Source organism: Seriola aureovittata, chromosome 10, assembly GCF_021018895.1.
Source record: "Seriola aureovittata isolate HTS-2021-v1 ecotype China chromosome 10, ASM2101889v1, whole genome shotgun sequence".
Classification (NCBI taxonomy): Eukaryota; Metazoa; Chordata; class Actinopteri; order Carangiformes; family Carangidae; genus Seriola; species Seriola aureovittata.
The window spans coordinates 5,191,506-5,212,332 of record NC_079373.1 but is presented as its reverse complement, the minus strand read 5'-3'; the positions used below and the strand labels follow the sequence as shown (position 1 = coordinate 5,212,332).

General features: G+C 39.2%; 1 protein-coding gene across 1 annotated transcript in view; it reads left to right on the top strand.

Moving 5' to 3' along the window:
- Positions 1–5,314: 5,314 nt before the first annotated feature.
- The window catches only part of map1ab (microtubule-associated protein 1Ab), a 79,160-nt gene continuing 63,647 nt past the window's right edge, over positions 5,315–20,827 (top strand). Inside the window, exons 1-2 of the mRNA XM_056388119.1 lie at positions 5,315–5,579; positions 12,971–13,072. Coding sequence (XP_056244094.1) covers positions 5,315–5,579; positions 12,971–13,072 — 367 coding nt within the window. The remainder of the gene's footprint in view (positions 5,580–12,970; positions 13,073–20,827) is intronic.

The following is a 20,827-nucleotide window of genomic DNA, read 5'->3' as shown; positions in this document are numbered from 1 at the left end:
AAATGGGAAATCTCAGGTTTTGTGGGAGAGTGGAGGTTCTGATGCTTTTACTTTATCTTTGCGTTTGATTTAACTTTGTCTTATCAAGTTGGCAAACAGTTCTTCAGCATTTTTGCATTGACATTCATACTCCACCATTATTCTGTTCTTATTTCTTCTGTGTACCTTAAATCAAGAGGAGGGTTTATTCAGGTCACCTGAATGTGATCGTACTGCAGAAGTAAAGGCGCTTCATGCTACTGGACAACATCATGAAACTGACCTGAAACTCACTCACACCCTTCTCTTTAGCAGGCTGCAGATTCTCCACAAGGGGGAGCTGTTTGGTCATCATCAGACCGGCTGTACACATGCCAGCCGGCACCATCTTAAATCTATGGTGTCATTACATTTACATCCTGCAAATATTTGCTCCATTTCACTTGTGTTGAACCCTGAATGATGGATGAATTAAGGCATGTGTTTCCTGCTTCGCCGCCTTCTGAATACATTCCCTGACACCTCCTGTTTCCCATCAGGTCCTAGGCAGCCCAAGATAACACAAATGGCAATTTCAACAAATCTAGCTGGCAGGTAGAACTAGAAGAAATACTAAATTAACTAAACAGAAAATCAAAACTTAAACAGACGACAACGTGGTGCAAAGGAGGAGGGAGCCTCCTCAGTGTCAGGGTGGATAGGTCTTTTATCAGCTAGATAGATAGATAAATAGATAGATACTTTATTTATCCCCTAGGGGAAATTCATAACAGTCAGCTGCCTCCATCTCTCTCTGATAGCCTCCAGCTCCACCCAACCAGGAACACACACAAACCCTGGCAGAGGCCCTGGGGCCGTCACATAATAAACATCTTATATTTTGACGCAGGGCTCCTCCACAAGACAGAGCCAGACAATTAGATAATAATACATGAGCCAGGTTAGTTTATATTTTATTTTTGACTTGAGCATTTATAGCTAATCAAATTCCAAAAACCAGTGAAGACTGACGAATCTGCGGCTTTTGGGTGAGAGGCCAATATAAACAGTGACACACTGTGTTTTGGAGATGTTACTATTCTAGCTTGTTTCTTCACTGTTTAGTTTACATGATCACACTACCAGACAAACTGTATCACTCTGACACACCTTTTAGTTTGTGATCGTTCGGATCCGTGTCCATATAAAACATCACATCCATCATGAACTACTTCGCACAAGATGAGGCTTTCGGGTCGGCCCTCACAGTCCGCTGACTTGAACATCATTGAAAATCTGTGTGTAGGCATCTTAAACTTGCTGTGTGTGCAAGCCAGCCTGAACATATCTCAGAGCTTGAAGTGATCTGCAGGAAGAGTGCAGATTATAATATATTCCAGTGGGGGTGGGGTCTGTAGGTGGCACTGGTTGGACAGGAGCTGTGTGGTTGGATGATTTTGTCTGATATCAGGAGGTTTCACATCAATTGCCCTTGTTACTTTGCTGATGTGTTTACGTGTTGCTGAACTGAAATGTCTGCCTTCAGCCAGAACATTAAAAAAGATCTATTAAACAGCAGCTAAACATCCTGCAGACAGTGTCCTCATCAATAGCTCCATATGATTTCTCATCCTCAGGACATTTCTGTCCGTTTCCTCCTCCTGCTCTATTTTAAGAAGAACAGAGGAGACCGGACACAAAACAAAAAGGAGAGAAAGACCTCTGTGACCACTCTGTGTCTGCAGTGACCCAGACAGTCTGTGGGGAATCCGCACTGAAACTGCTGCTTCAACCATCTGTCTGTCTGTCACCCGGCCTCTCTGTCAGTCTCTGCTTCTTTCTCCAGGCTCTGTCTGGAGCTCAAAATAACTGCAGCTACTTCCCATCAAACACAGCCATCAACAACTCGGCCGGAGTCTCTCTCTGCAACACTAAAGTTATGAGACACTCACATATTGAAAGAGACTCAAGCCACCAATTAGTAACATTTGTTGTTCTTTTTTTGTTGTGACATTTTCAGTTTATATTCTAAATGAAGGTTTCTCTTTAGCAATGCCCATGGTGCAACGTGAACGATACAGAAAAAAAACTGTTTTGCTGACAAAGTGTTCGTATTGACAGAGAGGGAAAGGTCATACCCCAGTGGGTTATTGTGAGCATACTAATTACCTAACACCCTAATTACCAACACGCACTTTCTCACTTACTGCACTGATCCCAGTGGCAGAAGAAGTGTTTACTGAAGTCAAGTAAAAATGCAACATCCAAAATGTTACTAAAGTAAAAGTATTATTAGTATTAGTATTATATTAGTATCAGTATTATCAGCAAAATGTACTGAAAGTATCGCTAATCAAGTCTGCATTAGGCAGGATGTTATTTTCATTAATAATACACTGAATTATTGAATATGTATTATTATACACTACTGCTTAGTTTAATAGTACAGCACAGTATTATATTTTATAAGATCATCATACTCTGCATTTAAAATCTTAATCTGAATAATAACTAAAGCTGTCAAATAAATGCAGTGGAGTAAAAGGTACAATGTTTTCCTCTGAAATGTTAAGAAGTACAAGTATAAAGGAAAACAGTGACATAAAATATCTGTAAGTATTACTGCAGGGTTGTTTGCCTTTCTATTCTACTAGAAAAAAAGGAACTGTATAACTGTACACTGTGACAGGTCTGACACTTTTCTCTGCTTTAACTTACAGATTTAGTGGTTTACGTCATCCACCAATTTATATGAGTTTGGGAGTCTGGTTTGTTACCACTAGGGGGAAGCATGGCTGTGGTGTAAATGCTCTGAGCAAATGCTGACTCACTGTCAGAGACACCTGCAGCAAAAAAACATATGATTTAACTTCTACACTATAACACTACTACTGTATACTGTTACACACTGTTTATTTATTTATTCTTTATTGTCTGACTGTGCCTCTTGCAAACAAAGCTGACTGGAGCACTAATTATGTGAGCTGCTTAAGTCATTACCAAACACAGTTATGGCAAGAAACTGGTTCTAAATCATATTCTATAAGATGAGAACTCTTAAATGGCATTGTGAGGGTTCTTGCACCTGATGCACTAATGAAATAGAGCACATGAAAAAGGGGGCACACATACTGTAAATGAACATAATTCAAAAGTATTTAACCCTTCACCTTCAGATCTGAATGTGTGTGAGCTCCTGTGTGCAGTTATCTCCTGCCATGTGTTAAATCATTGCAGTAATATAAAGGTTGAGGCTTACATGTACGGCCCAGCAGAAGTTGGATTGTGGACCTCCTTACCATCCTCTCAGTGTGGTACTGACAGTGTATGCTGAGACGCCCTCTGCTACACACTGATACGTGCCAGGCTCAAGGTTATCCAGGAGAAAAGCTGAATGAGGAACATTTCTCTGAGAATAAAGAGGCTATTTTAGGACTGCTCTGTATTCTCTCTCTGTCTTTATCAGTGTGTCCTGATGTGTGTCTTTGTGTGTTCATAAAGAGAAATTTGAGCTCTGGAGAAATTGTCCTTCAATTTTTTTTTTTTTTTTTTTTTACAGATTATTTGAATTTTTCCAAATTCACTGCACAGGGCTGACTACATTCAAACATCATCTGAATCCTAAATGGAGACTGAGAGGGAGCAGCGGGGCCTGATTCACATTTAGAATAATATATATAATAATATAATCCTTTACTTATAAATCCTGCTAGACTATGTATAGTCTTTTCTAAAATGTCATGTTCCACAGTGCCTTTATTAAAACGCTTTAAGCTGTCTAATTCAGGTTTTGTGAATTTACAAAACATTAGCCACAGACACAGTGAAATGCTGAAGCTTCAAGGTTTGATTTTATTTTATTTTTTACTAATTTAATGTTTAGACTTAAAAAGGAAAGATGTGATGTAGGGTGCAATATATATATATATAATAGATTTTTATTTAAACTGTCTTAGAGAGGCGCTGATTCACCTTTTGTTAATTCTGGAGGATGTAATCAGTAAATTAGTAAATTAGTGCAAATTAGTGGGTGTTGCCTAAAGCGGTTGTTGTACTGCGGGGTTGTCTGTATCCTTAATATTGCTAGTTTTGATTTAACCTCTTATTGGCCCATGTTAACACACGCATATGTGTTTGCTAGTTTACCTGTTGAGGCGGTTGAAATTAAGTCCCAAGGTGTGTCCCGGAAAATCACCTTAGAAAAAGATGATGAGACCAAAAAACACAAAGTTACCTTCAAGACAAGAGCAGGGCAAAAGGTGTGTAGCTAGGTGAGTGATTAGCGTGATGGACAACGTGAAAACATACATGAACAAGCCAAGCAAAGGTAAGGTTTGTACTTTACTGGGAGTATTTTAAATCAGTATGTCAGACTTGTATTTGAGAAAAGGCTTTAGGGTACTTGAGGTACTTGTAAATTTCCCCGACCCCATAAAAAGTTCAGACTAAAGCCACTGGCTTCATTGGTAGTAAGCTAGCTTTAGCCTCAGTGATTCGCTCACACAGCACTCCATATGCAAACCTTTGGCTGGAATTGTAGATTGATATTTGTCTCCCCTTATCCGGCAGCGGGTTGCTTCTTTAAACACAATTTCCTGATCTAATAGTTGTGTGCTTTATGTCAGGAGTGACAACATACTTGTCCGGGGCGACACACCAACTTTAAAATTCAAAATTTCCAGTGTGCGTTAGCCCGCCCAGCTCTTCTAGCTGTGAGCTAACGCTAGCTAGTTATGGTAACTGACTGTTATGGCGGTGGCCGGTGTTTTCCGACACAGCCTGTGTTAATATAATATTGGATTTAAAGATTGGTTTCAATCTGGGCAAACATTTTTTTTCATTCCGAGTAGACAGCAGACATTTGTGACATCACATAAATACCTTTGGAGATGCAACCTGCCACTGAATGACTGTCACTGAATATTATATTATTGGATAGTAGCTACTGTTATAGTCATGTATACATGACTTTAACGTTGCAGCTGGTAAAGGTGGAGTTCATTTTAACTATCTCATGTGCTATTGGGACGTTTAATCTATAATGCGTGCATTTAAAATATGTTAACGTTGGAACATATCTTTGTGTTTCATTTTTTTTAATTTTTTTTTAGTATTGTTCGTCTTCAAAAACAAAATACAAAAACTTTCACCAGTCAGCTCAGTACACCTGAACGGTCACCAAAGGGCTCTTATTTTGCAAGCTCCACCGGAAATAAAACTTTTGTACTACCTGACACGCTTTCCCCTATATTCACCTCCCTCCTACTCCCTCACTTCCCAGCCTCCTCCTCACCCTCCGTCCCCCCTCCCACCTCACCTCACCACACTCTTTCCCTCGCTCTCACCGGTGGTTGTCATGGCGATGGAGTCAGCCTCGGCGTCGGCTCCGGGGGTTGTTGCCATGGAGATTCCGGTGCGAGGTGCGCTCCCGGTGGTGGAGGAGGACGAGGGCTTCAGCGCGCCGCCGCCGGGGTCCGAGGAGCGAATACGGTACCGCCGAGGTGGAGGGAGACGGCGGAGAGGGGTGCCGTTCAACCGGGGCAGCTACTACATGCTGATAGTGATCGGGGAGATCAGCACCGAGCACCAGCTGGACGCCGCCAGAGCGCAGATAGAGCGGGGTGAGTGATGGGCGAACCGCCGGTGTGAATGTGTGTCTGCTATCTGTTTGGCTGCTGTGATTCAGCGAGCAGAGTTGTCACAGAAAGGCACGTTAAAAGATTTAAACCTGGAAACGGTAGAGAAATGTTTTTGACGCAACGGATAGGATAGTATCCATAGGTGGAGGCAGTTGCTGCAGCATTGCACCATGGGACACGCATTTTCTCTCTCCCACTGTGCACTCTATTTCTGTAAAATTGTAAACTCAAGTTGTAAATGCAGCAGAGGTCTTTTTTACTTTAATTGAGCAATATGTTGGCAAGCAGCCTCCCTCTGAGTCTCAACCGAAATACTAGTTCAAAGCATCTGACAAAACGCACCTGACCAAACTGCATGAATAAGAAATAATTTGCAACCTGCACAACAATGTTTCAGTCTGTGTTGTCTTGGACATTTAATAACCAGCTTGTATTTTAAAGCGTGTGTGTGTGTGTGTGTGTGTGTGTGTGTGTGTGTGTGTGTGTGTGTGTGTGTGTGCGTGCGTGCGCGTGTGTGTGTGTGTGTGCTTGCATGTGTGTCCCTACGTGGGTGTATTCCTGGATGGAGTGTTGTGTATCAAACTGCTAACCAAACAATATATGCAGGCTGGGCTCAGCAAACACAACGCAGCTACTTTGCAGATATTATGAAGAAAAAGACGTAGTTTTCAGTGTCCTGTTAGAATCATTACTCAGCTGAATATCTGAACGCTGTCTGAGTTAAAACCCGCTCCTCCAGAGGAGGAGCTGCAGCAGGCTGCAGTCAGTCCTGACAGGGAGAGCTGTCTGAAGTTTGTGGATATAAACAGATTGTGGAGCAGTTGTGAATTAAGTTGCGGTGTGCAGAATCAGGAGTAAGCTTGTCAGCAATTTTATTGCTGTGCCACTGCCACTCCAAGTTGTTCTCAGTCCAGATGATCAATCGCATTTTTGGAGGCCAGTCCAGCACCATATCAACCTCATCCGTCCCCTCTGACCTCCTCTTGCGGCCGTTAGGGAGTTGACAGCTCTGCTGCTCTGTGTCAAGCTCAGTGTCACACCCACTCGGCTCATTACAGTATCGATTCTTTCGCACAGGTCGCTGCTTTAAGTGTGACTCAGTGGGAATGACCTGCCATTGACTCTTATCACACGTTAGCTGCAGGGTGTTTCGGGAGGCCTGCAACAAGTCAACCTCACTGCAGTGTTGTAGTTGAGACCAATACAAAACCAAAGCAAAAGAGCTTTTATTTAGACAGATTTGATTTCCGGAGTATCTTTTTAGTGCCTGAACTAATGATTGCATTCATAGTCAATTAATGTGACAGATTTGTTTAATCATTTTGTCTTTAAATGAAATAAAATAATGTTCACCATAATTTCCCAGAGCCCAAGGTAACACTCTGGAACTGTTTATTATCTACTTAGGGCTTCAATTCATGTTTGGTCTAAAAGATAGGGAAAAATATCAGTCACAATTTCCTAAAGGTCACGGTGACGTCTTCAAATTGCTTGTTTTCTTGACAAACACTCCAAATGCTAAAGATATTTACTTTAATATCATATAAATAAAAAAAAATGCAGCAAACCGTCACATTTGAGAAGCTGGAACTCGAAAATTGACTTTAATGATTTATCAAAATAGTGGCAGGTTAATTTTCTGCAGACTGACTAATCAAATATTTGACTAATCGCTTCAGTTCAAGTTTGAGCATCAGTTCAAAACCCAAAGATATCCAATTAACAATCATATTTAATGTCAAAAAGCAACAACTCCTCATTTAATGGATAGACATTTTGTATTTTTACCATTTTGGCTTTGCCTTGTGTCAGAGTGTTACAAACATTGTATGAGTTGCTTTGTTATTCAGTGAAGTTTAGTGAGGACTATTAGGAAACATGAAATGTGCTAACACTGCCACAATGAAGGTTTAACAGGAACCACTGGGGTTTCTTATGTTATTCCAGACACTTCTGGCAGCGCACACTACATGACGGCATGAAACACAGTGGCTTTTTACACTTTTTCAGCCCGGGGCTAACCTGAGCCCCAGGCCACAGAAAGCTCTGGGCCAAGTCTGTCACGTGTATATTTTTTAACCCGTGCTGCACTGTTCAAACTCAGAGCCCAGGGTTAAAATATTCAGTTCAAGTGCAAGTTTACTGTGTATTTGCAATGCCAGATTCTCGGATGGTTACCTTTGTCAAGGAGGTTATGTTTTCTCCAGCATCTGTTTGTCTAATTGTCGGCAGGATTTTCACAAAAAGTATAGAGCCGATATGCACCAAACTTAGTGGAAGAATGGGGCATGGGCCGGGGACAAACCCATTAGGTTCAGATCCAAGAATTTTGACACATTGCAGAAAATCAGGCAGATATTGAGATCTATGAGATTGTACAATTTGGTGCAGATCAAAACAATAATCTGGATCTGACAGATGTGTAGGATTGTTTGGACTTGGCGGAGGTATGTGCTCTACTGAGTACCATTCTAGTAGAAAACTGAGAACATTTGCACTGAATTTGAGGCCAGTCCCTGCACCACATATTTGTCCGAGCACCTAATCCCTGGTACACTTTATTGTTCCTTGAAATGAAAATGAATGTACCTGAGAAAAGAGGCTCATCAAACATCACAAACACGTCCTGAACTTGTGATGCAGCGTTGTTCCCAGAGGTTCCAGGAAAGACTTTCAGCCCTGATACCTTTTCAGGTTTAGCAGATCTGAAGCCTGGAGGCAGTGAAACAGAAAAGTAGTGTGACTGTGGTTCTGACGCTCTCACCTCAGACAGCGTGAAGACACCGTGTCCTGGCTGTTTCGAAAGTCTGAGTCTTTCATGGATATAACTTTCAGTTAGTGTCTTAACACTTTTCTCTCTATGGGTGTTCTGCAGCATTAAGCAGCTATAATCTTTTGGAAAGTGAAATATGTGCAGAAATAAGTGCAGTAAATGACTCATTCAGTAACAGATTAGCCATTAAGTCATAAGATATTTGCATTAATGCCATTATTAACATTTCACGTCATTCCAGTCAGGTGTTCTTTTGAGTATCAAACACTCACCCCCTTGTAGGCTTGAAAGGCTGGAAAAACATTGATTTGTCCTTGACAGGGGCATCAGCCAGATTGATATTGGCAACAATAGAGTCCAAGATTTCACAGCGGTAATGAAAATGTAAATGTATCAAAATATCAAAAGAAAAGTCTCAAACCACTCCTGCAGAATAACCAGCTACTCCATTTTTCATCCATATGCTCATATCTGTTTAATATTTTGGTAAAGTTATAGCTGCCATTGGTTATTGAAATGCATTGCAACTGACATACAGTGCATTCAGAAAGTATTCAGACCCCTTCGATTTTTTTCACATTTTGTTATGTTGCAGCCTCATGCTAAAATAATAATAAAAAAAAACAAACAAAAAAAAACATGTCAATCTACACTCAATCCTCCATTATGACAAAGTGAAACCAGAATTTTAGAGCTAGGAGACAGGATTGTGTCAAGGCACAGACCTGGGAAAGGGTACAAAAAAACACACAACGTTCCTAAGAGCACAGTGGCATCCATCTTTCTTAAATGGACAGGGATCCTGTTTGGAGATGGGTGAAACTTTTAGAAGTGAAAAACTTGAAGGAGTCTGAACACTTTGTGAATGCACTGTAAACAGCTGTTAATGCTAACGTTGACTATGTAGCAGAAGCAAAACTCACAAATAGTTCATTTAAATGTTCAAGATGTTCAATGATTGGAGTCACATGGCTTTTCTGGTAGTACTCTGGTTAAGGTCTTATTCAGGTGAAGCAAGCAAGCAAAACGAATAACAGAATATTTTAGTCCACCTATAGTGTGCTGGTGTGTTGAATGTGCAACTGTAACTAACGATTATTTTCATTATTGATTCATTTTCCCATTATTCTCTCAATCAATCAATTAATAGTTATATCTGTAAAATAGAAAATATTTAAACGTGCTGTTATCATTTCCCAGAGCCCAAGATTACGTCTTCAGATGACAACCCAGAGATATTAATTTCACTATTATATATGACACAGGAAAACAATGAATTCTCTGGTTTGCAGATGTTTGGCACCTTATTCTTTAAAGAATGATGAAAACAGTTATACAAAATAGTTGTCAAATATTGTCATAATAGTTGCTAATTAGTTTTCTGCTGATTGACTAATCGATTAATGAGCTAATCGTTGCTGCTCTAGTTGAATATATAATAGCCCTGTTTGGTACTCTCTCATCCACATTTCACCTAAATGTGCATTTCACTCAAAAACCAAGTAAGTTTTACATTCACTTCATTCTGGTGCAACAAACTGTAATGGGCTCATTACTGCCCCCAAAAGGTCAGAGGGCAAAAAACACCAACTGCAGTCGCATGGGGTGTTTTTTTCCTAACTGTGCCAAAGAGGCAGATATGAGCCCATTTCACACTCGAAAGCAAACACCCACAAAGGTGAGAGTTTTTTCAAGCCGTATGTTGTGGTTTTACAGGTTTGGTTTGGAAAATGTCCATCTAGTTAAATGCTGAACCACACAGTAAAGGGCAGCGTACAGCCTCTTAACACATTTAATGGGAAGCATTTGAGACAGTGTGACCCACACAGTGGATAAGAATGTCCTGAGCTGGGGCATCATGAATTCTGCATATTGATGAGCAACTTTGGAGAACTCTGTGACTTTGAGCAGATACTGACAACTAAAACTAAGTTGTTTTTTTTGCCTCAGTAACTTGTAAAAAAAAATCAATCCTACCAGGAGTCTCATCATAAGAGTGTGAGCTTGACCAGCTTTTCTATGATTGGTGTCATTGTCCATTGAACCGTATATGAATCTGTTGAAATTAGAGAAAATATACGTCACAATTTCGGAGATTAAATAGTTTGTTCTGTGCAACAGCCTGAAAGCTATTTAGCGTACAATGACATCAATCAGAGAAAATCAGCAAATGATCCCATCTGAGAGGCTGGAACCTTTGTTTGATTTGTTTGATAAATAACTTAAATGATTAATTGATTATTAGAATAGTTAATTTTCTGTCAGTCGACCAATGAACAAATTGTTTAGCCACTACAGTTTATTATGTTTACAGCCACAAAGTCAGGTAACTTTAGTAAAAAGTACAAGATCAAAATTATCCATGCATGTAAATATAGCCATTGATCGCTCCTCTCTTATCTATAAACAGTTTTGTCTGCATCTAGTTTCAATGTTTGAAACATTGACTTTGTCAACTTAACTGATGTCATCCTCCAAGAAGAAGATACAGCTTCCGGGTAGGAGTACATTCATTCCTCCAGCCTTTATTCCCATAACCTCTCCTCTGTAGATACTAACAATGTGTTACTGTGATGATTGGGATGGAAAGGTAACAACATGAGACTGGGAGGTTGTAATTTTTATGAATCTGGTAGTGCACAGATAGACGTTTGCCAGTGAATGCTAACAAAACATTAATAACAGTGACACAGCATTTCTGGGACCAGACTGCAGTCTGCAGTGAGGGAACAGTTTCTCCTCAGTTAAGGGCAAAACAAGGTCTTCAAAGTCTCCTTTGTGAAAGAGGAGATTTTAGCACAGGCCCGTGGATTTGAAAAATTAGAATAATCTAATTTCTTTCTCTCACTGAAGGAATCCACAAGTGGATAAGATGAGAGAGGTGTGTGCATTGGTTTGTATCCTGCTGGATGAGATCTGACACAAGTTCCCTCTGAAGTCTGAGTCACTGCGGCTCAGTAGGATCTGATAAAGCTGCTGAGTGTGTGTGAGTGTGTGTGTGTGTGTGTGTGAGTGTGTGTGAGTGTGAGTGGGTGTGAGATGTAGATCAGTTCATTACTGAGTCATCTCTACTGATCCAGTGGACTCCAGTTAATTTTGTTGTTTATGTTTGGACCTCTTGTTATTACTTAAGGTATGAAACATTTTATGAATATGATGATGATGATGATGATGATAAAGCTGATTAACCGTTCAAAATAATGTAATAATAATAATGTGGTAATTTTGAGTTACAGCTCAACACCAATAAATATTGATCTCAGTTCAAATATGTCACCTCCCTTTTACAAATACTAGTCTGTGATTGGTGCATCTATGATTTCTGAACAAATACACAAAGTAAGGTGACAGAGAATATACAGCAACCGATTCAAACTTTTACTTAAAACTGCACTAATTCATATTTTGACATGAACTATGTCTGTGTAATGTGAAAGCTGCCGTTTGTAGTGACCAATCAGAACATTCAAAACATTTCAGCGTCTTTCAGCTCTTTCTTTTGGTTTTCACACGCTCAGCCTTATTGTTTTTGTTCGCTCTTACTGTTAGCTGGTGAACATGTAGCTGCTAAAGAGCCAGATATTTCTGTTAGAAGTTGGTGGAGAGTAAAACAGCTAAGAGGTCAGTGTATGTTGGACATCCATGATTCCTATTAACACTAATGTTGCGTTGTGTGTGCTGGATGTTTGCTAAAATGTTTATCACAACTTCATAATATGATGATAGTCATTGTTGAATGTACAGCTTGTTTCTGCCGCCCCCAAGTGGCTTAAAAAAATCAGTTAATGCAGGTTTGAATCAGAATTTACAGATTGTAGCTTTTTTAGATTAAAAAAAACAAATTTATTTAAAAAACCTACAGTGAAAGTAATCACCACAAAATAATAAAATGATGTTAATGCATGTTAAGTAATTTGTAACATAAACCATTTGATTACTTTTTCTTTTCATGTGAATGTGCATTATAGTGTTATTTGGTAGAACAAGTACTATTAAATGAAATAGCATGAAGTGCAACATCCACAATCTAAAGACAGAATTAAAGACATTATTAGCTGATGCTGCATATAAAATTCTGTAAGAAACTTACCACAAATTGCAAATCATTGATCATTCTATTTTAACTATAACTTACAAAATAAAAGTTTTCATCAGCGGAGGAAAAACCTACAGCTCTTACTCTTCTTTTTCTCATGCTGTAAAAGTTTTAAGTAAATATTAGACTGGGCCTGAGGAAGTAGAGAGGAATTGAGGTTAGAAATAGTGATGTAGAAAATGCTTTGCAGTGTTATTAGTCTCAGGACGTTTTGAACCTGAAAAGTGTTTTCTCATTGACCTTCCCTGCAGCCCAAACAGAGAGCTAAGAGGGGAAGGTGGGAGGAAGTCAAACTGCTGCAGCAACATCTAAAAAAAAAAAGAGGTTAACTCAAGTTTACAGAAACAGAGCAAGGCAGATCTCTTGCATGATGACTCGCATGCTAAATCTGTTCCCGGTTCACCAGAAACTAGTCCAACAAATTTTAGTCAGTTTCACTAATGTTTGTCCCTCCTTGCTTCATGTTGTTATCCTCAAACAATCTTTCTCTTTCCTTCCTGGCAGGAATTCGATCCTGGGACGTGGACCTCCAGTGCTGCGACCTTGACCAGCAGCTGCAGCTGTTTATAACCCGCCACTCCGCCCATTTCTCCTCCGAGGTCAGAGGTCAGTGTGATATGGCGCTGTTTGAGCCAATGGACCAGTGATGGCAGAGTACAATTAGTATTCTTTCTTCTGAGAAAAACTTTGATGCACTGCAGAGTTTTTATAAAACAGATTTGGTGAAATAATCACTAAGGTGCCCTGAGAACACAAAATTGGGGATAAATGTTTGATCTTGGAAGGGATGAATTATCAGCAGAGATCCTCTCTTGTCCTGTTGTTCTTTGGTACAAATCATCTCTGGGCTCGTGACCATGAGCACGCTGAGCGACATTTCTGGATTTTAAATTTCAGATTTGTTAAAGAAGTGGTTGATGCTTTAAGTGTGCCAACAAATACTTGACGCAAATATGTGGCCCATTTACCTGCAGTACTTTCAAGCTCAGGACATGGTAGATATATTTGTTATGGAATAAAGCATTGACGCTTTAGTAATCCACAATAATATTGATAATAACTTTTCTGTCTTTATCTGGATTGGCGGAGTTAAATGTAGGCAAACTGCAGGTTAGGCTATGTAAGAATAGTTTCTGCACACTGATTTGAGATTATAGTACTATATTTTTACTATATTTAGATATATTGTGAAAAACTTTTGCAGATTAAAATGCGAAAAACCTTCAACTAGACAAATCAGAATTATCTACAGTACCAAGTGTATAGGACTAGTTCATTAATTTACAGTGCAATAAAAGATATATATAAATATATACATATAAACTGAAAACATCATGACTGATTTGTTTTCAATTAAAGTTTCACACCAACCCATTCGTTACTGTCGTGTGATTGACAGTAAAGAGTTGAATCTGGTGAACATTTAATCCGTGTGCTTTACATCAAAGCTGAACTGTGTGTATAATCACCATGGTGACTGTTCAGGGAGCTGTGGAGCTGCAGTGTTAGGCGTGTGTGTGTGTGTGTGTGTGTGTTTGTGTGTGTGTCAGCCTGCCTGTGTTTATGTCATGTGATGGTTTAGGGCTCAGAGCCCAGGCTGAAAGTACAATAGATGCTGAATAGGGACTTATTTCAGTCATCTGCCAGGTAAGGGCCTGTTGGGATCAAACACACACACATACTGTAAACACACACACACACACACACACATAGAAAACAGACAACCACAGGATAGATTATTACTGCACTGGTGGTAAGTGCTTAGCAGCAGCAGCAGCAGCAGTCAGCAGAAAGTGACACAGCATTTTTCAACACAGTTGTTAAACGAAGCAAATACCTTTGGAGGAAACGGAGGAATTCTTGTGAAACAGTAAATATCATCAGGATATCACTGATCTGTCATCCAGTCCGTCCTTCTGGGTTACCATTACAAAGAAACACACCTCCACTCATGTGAACCAAAGTGAGTCACCTTCATTTGTGCTTACAGCTGCTGTTTATTGATACAACTGCTGATAAAACATGATCAATTCCCTCAGGTGTACTCCATCTGTAACACATGAGGACATTCATTTTAACTTTGAACACAGGATGATGGGAACATAAACATTTTTTTAATTTCTTGGATTTTCCTTTTACCTCAGGAATAACAGGAAAAACAATAACATGTTTTCATCGTTATATTGACATTGAATGGATCATGGTTGACTGTATTCATATTGCTGTGAGAGAAGGTCCATCGATTTCTATATGGTATATTAGATTTCTAAAGACACTGCGCTGTAATGTAAAATAGCATTAGTGGTATGGTGGTCAGACAGTCCTGTAAGTGTCATTGGTTCAGTGTGCAGTGACCTTAAGGCCCCCCTTGAATCTAGATCCATTGACAGCTGATACTAATGTGAGATATTTATCTGGAAGAGGAAAACTCATGTTAGTGAAATGAAATAATGGAGCTTCATGCTGATCCTGTGAGAACATTTGCTGAACAGTGGTCACTGTCATATGAAATCACAATGCATCAGTACCAGGGCTGAATAATATGCCAAAAAAGTCATGTTGCGGTTATTTTGGCAGATATTGTGTTTGGTGGAATGGTCCTTTTCGCATTTTCATTTCACTTGTTGAAACATGTTAGTTTACGGCTGGAGAATAGCATCACACAACGCTTCATGTATGGTCTGTTGTGACTCATTTTACCTTTATCAAAAAATTTGCATCTTCTGCGATTTCAATATTGTACTTGGCCATGTTGCAATTTTGATATTATTTTGATAAATTGTTCAGCTGTAATCAGTACTCGAGCACAAGAAGAGTCATCAAGTCAGGAAACTGACTCATTGATGTCAGTCAAACAGCAATGTCTGTCAAGCTAACTATAATTAACTAACATTTGATATTGCTCGGACCAGACCAAGTACAGTAAGGCTGTAGCAGCAAAACCTGTGAGAGCATTCAGGTGAACATGGCAGCATTTGATTGCTGATTAATTAAACTTGTCATTATTAGGGGCAAAAGAAATATGTTTTTTTTTTTTATTATTTCAAAAGTTACGTCGTGTGGCTTTAAAACCGGATGTGATAAAGTATAAAAATGTCACACAGTCTTTAAACTTATATTGTTCCTCAAAATAGATGTTCAGCTCAGTTCAGTAAAAACTTGTTGTGAGTCTGAACAGTGATGGAAACACATTGTTTCAACATTGTCTCAAACGTAATGCGATCCCCCAAACTAATAATGGAGATGAAAAAAATGCATTCTCCCTTTTTAACACTGTGAGGTAGCTGAAGCCGGAGGGAACAAGGACGAAGCCTGGGAGTATTGATTATACTCCCCTTTTTTCGGTACACCACACAAGGCAGATCGATAGCACTTCAATGGAGGGCGGTCTGATGGCTGCAGTGCAGAAATAGATTAGGGGATCACATTGCTTTGGGTTGACGGAAAAACTTCCATTGTGGGAAAATGGCAGCAGCAGTCCTTCGCTGTCCACTCGGCTGAGTTTGGAGATGAGCACTGATCGGTTCCCCGATAAAGGTTCTGGGGAGGTCTGGGTGAATAGAGGGTATCGATTAAGCTCTACTTTCTCTCCCAACCAACTGAGGTGCTCTTGGGAAACCAATTCCAGTGTCAGGGCTGGAACAGTATCTTCCTGCTGTTGTACGACCATGAGTCAGGGTACTGAAAGAAACAGCAAATAAGTATTCTCAGTATTGGGGCAACTCAAATTCAGTTTTACATCACTTCATATTCATATTCATGTTCACGTTCATATTTGAGAGAACATTTTGAAAGAGAAAATAACCATGTACTTTACTTTAACCAACAATAGAGAGATTTCCTCCAATGGTTATTTTTCATCGTGCCAACCAAGGCCTTCTGCCCCCTACTACCATTTTTTTTCGTCACAAATTATTTTGTACTTTTGAAATGGTCAATGCCTTTTTCTGATTTCTCAGTTTGCAGTAAAAACTCTATGATATTGAACCAGTGTGAAGGGACATTTATCTGACAACTCTTTCACAGCTTGTCCTTGATTTCTCTTGATGCACGTGACTAACCTCCACTCTCAAGTGTTGGTTTCCTCCAGTGGGCAGTTGTTAGTTGGAGGTGTTTGTGAATGTAGTTTTTAGATTTATAAGTTTATAGTCCAGGGTTGGCCGCCATCAAAACCACTTCTGAGCTGCATCATGATCCTAACAGCGTTTAAAGCTCAGTTTATTGTTAAAAATTAGGTTTGCAGTCGTCTTGTTTCTCCACTTTTAATTAATTTAAGAGAAATTCAATCTCAGCTTGTCAGGTTTTATTAAAATACAACATTTCTCAACATCATTATTTTTCAAAATTACACAACAAGGTGAATAGTTATATAATTTAATTATATCATCAAATTTCACAGTACACAAGTTTTTAATATACATTTTCAAAGCCCTCTGTACTTGTGTGGATTGAGAAATATGTTTTCTTTTCATGTTGTTTTGGCAAAGCACAAGGTCACATCACAACATTACTGATACAGTGCGAATCATCAGTGGGATTTACTGGTTTTGACTGAAGTCTAACTAAAGATAAAATTACTGCTTTATCTGGCATACAGTATTACTGTGGTTTGTCTACAGCTTTGTATGAAGTCATTTTTCTCTCCCTGCACCTGTAATTTAAAACCTTCAGAAGCCAAATCTAATGTCAAATAAATGCATGACTAAAGTGTTTTTATATTTCTGAACAAGTCATCAAGTTCTTTGACCCCTTCAGTGCACATCCACTGATGGTTTCGGTATATTTTCTGCTGATTTCATAATACTTCTAAAGTTTAATAAAAGAAATAAATGAATTAACATCCTTTATAACCTTTAAATTTTGTTTAAGGCACAAACCAGATGAAAACATTGGTTCATCGTAAGACAACTGAAACTAAATACAGAAGACACAGTCAGAGAAACTTATAAATAGATCGTGTTTATTGATCAAAGATCTAAAATTCTCCTTCAGAGGTTCGGTGATCATATTTCATTTAATGGGTACATTTAGTAGGAGAGTGATGACAGTGCTATTCAGTCAGACCACTTTACAGTAAGAAACACAATCACTCTTTCCCCTTTAAAAGGCTGCACCTGCTGACATTGACAAAGCAAAACAATACCTCAGAGACTTCATGTGACTTATTTGATGTTTTATATTGTAGTCATTAGATACTTTATGAATTTCAAATCTGTGATGCTGTTTGCATCTACTGTATTTATAGTTTGTTACTGTCACTTTATCACATGAACATCCCTCACAACAAATATTACACAGTGTCTCCTAGTGTTGAAACAGTGTAATGCATGGATGACTTTATATTTTTGCACAATGAATCTGTCTGTACTCTCACTGTTTAAACACACACTCACAAAGAAACACACATACAGCTGACAAATATAACAGCTCTTTAAACTCAGTTGCCAGTTTATTAGTTACACATAGATAAAACTAAAACTACCTAATACCCTGCAGTTCAACAGCACCACAAACTGCATCATCCAGAAGTTGAATAAACACGTCTTTAATATTGTTTCAACAAAAGTGAAACTCAACCTCTGTGAGGGCAGCGTATGTTGCAGCGAAGTTGTATTGGATTGCATTAGTTAAGTGTACCTAATAAATTGAGTACAAGTGCCATATTCCCTTTGCATTCAAACACACACACACACACACACACACACACACACACACGGCAGGCCCACACAAATACCCAGGCAAGGGTGAGAGAGGCCATGGATTAGTGTCAGCGATTTACTCTGATTAACCCTCCCACACTGAACTCACAAAGGAGTGTATCCATTTACAGTGTGTGTGTGTGTGTGTGTGTGTGTGTGTGTGTGTGTGTGTGTGTGTGTGAGAGAGTGAGTGAGATCTTATTTTTTCTAAAAATTGCCTTCGTGCACTCTGTGTTTTGTGGAGTGTGTATCTGCGTTCTTGCTTGGTTTCCTTATTTAGAACATGGCTCTAAATCAGTGCAAGTCCCGTCTCTGTCACCACATTAAGAGTTCACACTTTTTTCCAGGAACAACATCTAGCTTATTACTTGGGAACATTGTCTGGTTTTGTTTTGAAATTCGCTGTATTGCTTCATGCTGCAACGGGATTATTGCTAAAGCTTTCAGAGATATGGAAGGTAAAGAAAATGCAGACTGTGAGAAGGAAAAAAAGAAAAACACTTCCATTTTTATCAAAGAATAGGGACAAGAACTGTGGGGTTTGTGGCAAATGAGGTCTTACCTTGAGTTCTTAGCAGAGGGTAGATGTCAGGAAGCATTACAGAAGCATCCATTCATTCGACCCTACTTTATATAATCAGTTCATTTTGTCTCGGCATATTGTTTGTGTTTTCTCCGAAGCTTAGCAGCAGCGATTAGTGTGTTTTTATTTATTTTATTAGGCCCAAAGCTTTATTGTATATGCTCATTGTGAAACTGCAGGTTCACAAGTTCAGAACATATTGAAAGTAGATCTGTCTCATTTAAATGGCAGCCTGCAGGAGATTACATTGTACATCCGTCTGCCTCTTACACTGACTTATATCAATGAGGGTACTGAATATTAGAAACACATGTCAGTGTAACACAAAACACTTTAACAGCAGCACAAACTGCATCCTCCATCAACCACACAGCTGAATCAACACCTCTAATAACCTTCATGAGGGAGGATTTTCTGCAGGATCATTGTATCAGACTGCATTAGTTTTTTGGTTAGGTGTACCTAATAACTGATCATGCTCATGTATGTAGAAATGCAAGTGTGTCTGTTTTGACAGGTAACTACAGATGACTAAAAAGCTTCAGAAACTCCTTTAGAAAATAGTGTTGTCAGTTGTTCAGGAAGTATTCAGATACTTACTAATACCATAACTTTCACAATACTCTATTACAGGGCTGAACAGTTTATTGAAATATTATTGAAATCACAATATGGCCAAGTGCAATATCCAAATCACAGGAGATGCAATTTTTATGTTAAAGGTAATGTGTCACAACAACAGGCCATAAATGAAGCGGTGTGGTGCTACAGAGACGCCCAGGCCTACAAATCACACTCTCCAGATGTAAAGGAACAAGCTTTTTTTTTTTTTTTTGTCAGTGAAAATGAAATGCAAAAATGACCACTCCAACTGAAATCATGACTCATATCGCAATCACAGGATCTGTCAAAATAATTACAATGTTTTTTTTTTTTTCATACCGTTCAGCCTTAGTCCCAATGAAAATATGAATATGCAAATATGTGACTGATGAGTGACTGTTACTGCTGTGTATGTATGCGTATATATATATATATACTGTGTGTGTGTGTGTGTGTTTATATAGTGGTTGCACATGCTACTACTGTCCTGTTAGGGCTGCTATTTCTCTAAGATATTTGTGTGATGTTTTGAACAAAGCACTGAGAATGCTAATTGGGACTATAGCAGCAGTAGCTTTATGGGAAACAGGCTTTAATGTCCCAGAGGTCCAGAGATGCTTTGAAGTGAGATGTGAAACATCACATCTTCCTCCTCTTTCTTACGCTCTCTCCTCCTCTCTCCCTCTCTTGTAGAGGTAGATGTGGGCGGAGAATAAAGGAGAAGTAAAAGAATCAGTGGGAATAAACTCGATGTAATCATTACGTGTGGATCTTCCCTCCTACATGCACACACTCAGACTCACACACACACACATATATGCATACAGGTTGAGCTCAGTAAGATGGCTTAGTCAGGCAGGGAGCTCATGAAAGACTATAGGCATCCAATCCTTAATAAGAAGCTTCCAGAACAATCTGCAGTATAGACGCTGTTTCATAATTCAGCCATACTTCTAAGATTAGACTTTCTCCTGTAACCTCTCTATGTGACTATGTGACCTCTTTAAAACTAAATGCACATGCACAGTCATGAATAATTAAAGGGGATTTATTGCTCAGAAAATTAATTCCAGGTTGAAGCTCTACCTTTTTAATTAGAAGAATCCTTAATAAAATGGGCTGACTTTTGTTTATGTAGGTGCTCTCATGGTGCAACAGTACAAACATTAAAACGTAAACATTCAAGAAAAGGGCTTTTCGGTTTCCTCAGCCTAACCCGTGTGTTAACGTTTATGGGAACACAGACAAGGAGAGTTATCTCCATGGCATTTTCTAACTTGGATGTGGTGGAGGTGAGAGTTGGCCTGGAGGCGGCACACAGTGATTAAAGATTCACATTTGACGCTGGAGCCAATTTGCCCCGATGCCTGGGGATCCTGCCTTTTCATGGCTGTTGCCGTAGAGACCTCACCATTCCCGCCTGAGTGGGATGACACTTAGAAAGACCCTGAAGATGTCAGAGATGAGAGGTTAAAG